Source organism: Drosophila pseudoobscura, chromosome X (assembly GCF_009870125.1).
Source record: "Drosophila pseudoobscura strain MV-25-SWS-2005 chromosome X, UCI_Dpse_MV25, whole genome shotgun sequence".
Lineage (NCBI taxonomy): Eukaryota > Metazoa > Arthropoda > Insecta > Diptera > Drosophilidae > Drosophila > Drosophila pseudoobscura.
Window position 1 is genome coordinate 44881792 of NC_046683.1, and position 6151 is coordinate 44887942.

The 6151-nt window shown below is 49.5% G+C and overlaps 2 protein-coding genes across 2 annotated transcripts; both read left to right on the top strand.

The window, feature by feature from the left end:
• The first annotated feature begins 286 nt into the window (after positions 1–286).
• Cpr65Eb (Cuticular protein 65Eb) lies at positions 287–1102 on the top strand. The gene is made up of 2 exons (XM_002134790.2): positions 287–411; positions 478–1102. The coding sequence occupies exons 1-2, from the start codon at positions 400–402 to the stop codon at positions 1036–1038; spliced, it is 573 nt and encodes a 190-aa protein (XP_002134826.1). The 5' UTR covers positions 287–399; the 3' UTR covers positions 1039–1102.
• Positions 1103–2343: 1241 nt separating this feature from the next.
• Cpr65Ea (Cuticular protein 65Ea) lies at positions 2344–3056 on the top strand. The gene is made up of 2 exons (XM_001353307.2): positions 2344–2471; positions 2564–3056. Exons 1-2 carry the CDS (start codon positions 2460–2462, stop codon positions 2933–2935), a joined length of 384 nt encoding a protein of 127 aa, XP_001353343.1. The 5' UTR covers positions 2344–2459; the 3' UTR covers positions 2936–3056.
• Positions 3057–6151: the final 3095 nt, after the last annotated feature.

A 6151-nucleotide genomic window follows, 5' to 3' on the forward strand; every position in this document is an offset into this window, starting at 1 on the left:
TTGTTGGTTTCGTTTTCACTCAGCGAGGCATTCATGAAAATCAAAATGGAAATGGTGGCTGATTGCCTTTGCCCAGCCACCTAGAGCCGATCCGAGCAGAGATAATTGGCGTTGCAACCGTTGCTGGCTCTCGGCTAAAAACTCCAAAAGTGAACAGAGTGTATAGCTGGCTCTGAGATGTGTTGATGGAACCCCATCATCATCATCATATCATCTCTAATGGTTGCACACACTCACTTTCCTCACTTTCCTCACTTTCGTGGCAGATAAAATCCGATTTACCATTTCCAGGCTATATAAGCGGCAGGTCGAGGGCACCGAGGCATCAAACATAGCTTAGCTCTTAGGGTTAAAACAACAATAAACCATAAACCAAATCTCAACCTAAGCCAGGCGAAAATGTCGAAGATCGTAAGTCAAGAGAATATCCTTCATCCTCCGGAGTACACTTAACCCATCATCATTTTGCTCTGGCAGCACGTTGTCGTTCTTGTTGCTGCAGCATCCGTCCTGATGGCCGGAGTGCGAGTGCTGGCCCTCCCCTCGGACTCGGCCGATGCCCACGCCGAGATCCGCAGCTTCGTCAACGAGCTGAAGCAGGAGGATGGCAGCTACAACTACCAGTTCGAGACGACCAACGGCATTGCCCAGCAGGAGCAGGGAGTGGGCGGCTACTACGCCTCCGGCTCCTCTCAGTACTACAGCCCCGAGGGCCAGCTCATCCAGCTGACCTATACGGCCGACGAGAATGGCTTTCAGCCTCAGGGCGAGCACCTGCCCACGCCACCACCCATCCCGGAGGCCATTCTCAAGTCGCTGGAGTGGATCCGCAACCACCCAGAGGAGAACGAGGAGTACGAGCACCACGACCAACACGACCAACACGACCACCACGGTCACGGCCATGGTCATGGCGCCGAGCAGGGCAAACAGTATCTGCAGCAGGGACAGTCGCAGCAGCTGCCAGTGGGCTCTCTGCTAGCTCCGGCCTCAGCGCCGGCAGCAGCTTCTGGTCTTCCCTACGAGAGGAAGATTTAAGTTATTCTCGCCCCCAGCTCGGGCCCAGCCCTGTGCTCCCATTCATCTTGTCCATCGGTTGGCTCTAGTGTGTGTGTGTGTGTGTGTTTGTGTGTGTGTGCGAGATGTCATGTCATGTCTGTTTGCATAGTCAAAGCATCCAGCAAACAGCACCAGCATCCAGCAAACAGTACCAGCATCCAATACCAACACCAATACCAGCACCATCACCAGCACCAGAAAGAACATCAGCTGAACTACATCCTCGAAGCACACTCACTCCACACACACACACACATTGTATATATGTTTACGTAGTATAGACCCCACATACATCGACATCCACATCCACATCCACATGAACATGAACATCAACATGCTGCTGGGCCACTCGCCTGCGTGTCCGTGTCTGTGTCCGTGTCCGTGTCCGTTGTCGGCTCGGCTGACGTTGACATTTATTGCCAGAGATAATAATAATGTAATAAAAGAAAAATACAATTTAATATTGTTGTTTATACTATGAATGCCTCTGCTCCAGCTCCGGCTCCGGCTCCAGCTTCAGCTCCAGACCCAGCATATGGCCGGGCCTTGAGCGACCAGTTCCCTTCGGGTCCCAGCTGCCAGCCAGCCAGCATGCATCTCGGTTCGAGTGTCTCTCTGCTGAGGTTTCCCTTTAAACAAAATGTTGGGGAAATTCAATTTAAAGTTCATAAAGGCGCGCTTTTCTTTTTTACTGCCATTGCATACTCGTATCTGTATTATGCAAATTATCGATGGCGCTTCGCGTCTCAGACTCGGACTCGGACTCGGATGAGAAATGTTGCAACTTTAAATTCGAGTATTATTGTTGTGTTGATTAAATTAACAAATTGTTGCTATTGCTGTTGGTGTCTCCGCTTGTTGTCGCTGATATCGATACGGATTGTTGTGTTTTTTCGGGCGCTCCATTTGATTTTGATGCATTGAGGTTGTTTCATCAGCTCCATCTTAGCTTTTCAGGGTATGCAAGGTATGCTCACTTTATCAGAAGTCACAAAGTAGAATGTAGGGATTCCAACTGGGATTCATTTACAATAGAAAACTAAGAGCCAGAAGCTAGAAGCCCTCCCTGAGGAGGAGACAACTCTGTAATTTTGTCTATGATAAATAACCAATGTTGTTGAATTGGTAGTTTCATTTGATATACCAATCTTAAAACGTTGAAAGAGTGTGCAGCATTCACAATACCTTTAAGCGCCATTTCCATTAATGGCTCGAAGCGTGTGGCCAAAAGCTGTTTGATCGCCGAAATATGGGTCAGTCTGCAGCTCGGCTTATTTAAATACTCGGAGTCTGCAGTGCCGACGCTTTGTGGAGAGCTTTGTCTATCTGAGCAGTATAAATAGTAAATGGACGGTCGAGTGGCACAGTAGTAACCTCAGATTCCCCAGCCCAGCCACATCATGTACAAGCTCGTAAGTGGATAACAGAGTCTGGCTCCGCCACCGCCTCCCCTCCGACTAGCGAACGATTTAATTGACTTCCTTGCTTCCTTCCCTTCCGACAGCTGCTCCTTGCCGCACTTTTGGGATGCGCCCTGGCCGCCCCCATCAACGATGATACCATTACGAAGTTCCTGTCCAACGCGGATACGGACGGATCATACGGCTACAGTGTAGAGCAGGCCAGTGGCATTGCCTTTGGCGAGCAGGGCCAGGGCGGCATTGGAGCCCGCGGCTCCTACTCCTACATCTCGCCCGAGGGTATTCCCGTCCAGGTTACCTATGAGGCCGACGAGAATGGCTTCCGCCCGCAGTCGGAGCTGCTGCCCACCCCTCCACCCATCCCAGAAGCCATCCTGCAGTCCATCCGCTACATTCAGGAGCACCCCACGCCCGAGGAGCTCGCCGATCGCGCTGTGCGTGCCCAGCAGATCTAGATCTGGTCTCCCCTCGTAGTCTTAAGTTTGCCTAAGTGTCACCCGGATAACGTATTCCCCACATGTCCCACATGTCCCACATTCCATCAAAGTAAACGAGCGTAAGCTGCCCCCCCGATAAGCATCAGCTGGTGTTAATTTCCATGATTTGCCCAATCCAATTCGCGCCAAGGCGAAACCTAATTAGTGCGCTTATAAAGGCCTAAGCCAGCAGCAGCCGAAATCGCTCGGTCCGGACTCCCGACTCTGGAGACAAAGCCCAGCACTGTGCGGCTCGAGCCCGAATATTGAATATTTAATATGAGCACTATTTTGGATGAGTGCGCGCCAGAGCCAGCGTCCGGATACAATGGAGCCAAGCACAATGGTACAGTGGTTCGAATTTCTTGATCTTGAACATGTTTTTAGCTCATATCGATCAGAGCAGTGGGATTGCAGGAGAGCTTCAGTACGACAGCCGAAGGAGTTGCAATTTTCGAGATACATATGCATAAAATGGAACAGCCCTTATGGACTAACATCCAACTCCGACTCCGACTCCGACAAGCATCTTCGCAATCAATCTTCTTCTGCCCGTGTCGGAAATAAACCAACATTCATGTTTACAGCGGATGAGCCGAGATTTCCGAGACTCTGTGCTCAGCTGTCTCCGCTCTTCCGCGCATATTAGGGGCCCAAAGACACACAATTTTCGGAGGCGGAAAGTCAAACGAAAGTACCCATAGAATACGAGTATTCCCAAACGCATGCCCTGCCAAATTGAAGAGCTCGAATCACAGACTGGTGGCAGTGTGCAAAGGGAGCAGAGATGGTAGCGTGGCTGGCTTCTCATTAACATTTGACATGAGGCACGTTAATTTTTGCTTCGACTGCGATTTCATCGCCGGGAATTCGATGAGTGCCTGCCTGTCGCTGGAAATGGAAATTCATTAAGACACTTGGAGGCACACACTCGGCAGAAGACCCTGACAGAGACCTCCCATACGACACGCACATTGCTCCATTGAAGCGTGCGTGGATTTGGGGAAACCCAGGACGTAGACTGCTACGAGTCCCCATATCCCCATATCAATTAGGCACGCTCCTCGCCGGATATGAGTAGTTAATTAAAAGGATTGGGGAGGCACGGAGCGGTAACGTAACGAGCAATGTACAAGGTGCTATAAAATTCGACTTACTGAAATTAAGATACGCGTGTAGATACTTATTTCAGCACGATTTTTGGCTTTTATATCGGTCCCTTCACTGCCAGCATTTATGTAAATTTTCAGGGCACAGAACACCTCGTTCTCCCGTGCGGGCTGCGGTTCCGCCGGTGACAGTGGATCCGTGTGGCCACTGCGGTCGCCACTTAACACAGGTGTTTCAGGCTCCGGGTTGCTGACGACAACACAAAGCTGCTGCTGTGTAATCAAAAACTTTTATTCATAATTTTCATTTACATTTTGTTTAAAATCTAATTATAAATGCGTTGTAAGAATGTGGCTCCTCTTTTGTAGACCTTTTGGGCAGGAGTATTATGATTTTTAAGTGATGTTTGCAGCGGCAATTTAGGGCCCATAAGCAGTGTATTACTTCCAGTCTGCTCGGTTTTGCAGACTCCAGAGGGAATCCATCGAATCTTGAATAGTTGGAACAAGTTGCATTTAAAAGCTGTCATCTGTGAAAACCAATAGTGTCCCAATTTTGTGCATTATTTAATAACGAATCAGCTGGAATCCACACAACGGCCACGCAACAACTACAAAGCCTTTCAAGAACATGGCCTGATAGCCCTGTGCCCTTCCCGGGGATATGGCCCATATATAACAGCATCAAATAAATGGGGCAATAACCCTAAGCTCAGTAACCATGCAATTTATTTTTATAGAGCGTATAAACTATGCACAAAATTAGCTTCTGCGCTCGTCGTTTATTTGCCCATAACTCAACCAACTGTAGCGCATTCGGCTCCCTGTGTGGCTCCAGTTCCCCAATCCCGAGTCCCCGAGTTCCCGAGTTCCCGAGTCCTGACTCCCGACTCCCCACACCCCGGATAGACAGATAGAACTACCCTTTTGTGGCCATTTCAATGTAAATACATTTATGGAGTGTTCGGGCTACCTTTCTATTTGCCGGGAGCGGGAAAGGGATTGGGAAAGGGAGCGGGAGCGGGAGCGGGAGCAGGGGTGGGTCCAACAGCCACATGTCCATACTTAAGCAGCCCCGAACAACGGCGAACAAAGTGGAAAAATTACTTTGTTTGCGGGCCTCGGAACATGGTCACGGCATGTGTCACGTAGCTGCCAAAATATGCGAGCTAGTGCTCGAAAATGACACGGAGCGGATCCTGAGTGGCCCCGCCCCAGCCCCAGACCCAAACCCAAACCCAGACCCAGACCCAGTCCCAGTCCCGAACAAGTGGCACTATCCGGAAGAGACGAGCATTTCAATTAAGACAAACTGAGAACGAGCACTGGCCGAGTGCTGGAACCGTTTTATTAATAATGGTTCCCTGGAAATTAAATATCTTTAAAAATACTTCTGGGCCTCCCCCGCCCCCAACGACTTTAATGGCCGCTCCGCTCCGTCCGGCTCACTTTTCATTCAATGTGCAATTTTTTTCGCACTCCGCTTTCCAAAGAAAAAGAAAAACGAAAAGAAGTGGATGGAAAAAGCGTTCACTGGCTGTATTAATAACAATAGTTCCGGCCATTTGCGATAGTCAGTCAGATAGTCGGATGGTGTGTCGGTCCGACGTGGCGATCGGAGTAACCGGAGAAGGAGGAGGGGCAGTGCACAGTCGACAAAATGAAAAATTATTTCAAACAATAATTGCAAAGGAAAACTTTTGGACAAACACAAAGAGTGGGATATCTGGCCAGCGGTGGATTTCAGGATTTCAAGGAAACGGTATAGGGCATGGGGCGTGGGGCATGGGGCATGGGGCGTGCCAATGCCCAACAACTACACTGAACAGACAAACGAAACCAATTTATTTCCAAGTAAAAATCAATAGTCAAGACGAAAGGCGGAAGAGGGGACACCAAGGGGTGAAGGGGGGCCAACTAGCGTAAAAAACGTCAAATTCAAGAGTGGCGACAAAAAGCTGTGTGCAAGAGTGTTGGCCCATTCCCATCAACATGTGAACGTGAACGTGAAGATGCCACCACGTTTCGTAGGTTTGCTGGACACACTCCTGTCCACTTCTCAATAGTATTCACTCCCCGTGCAGTT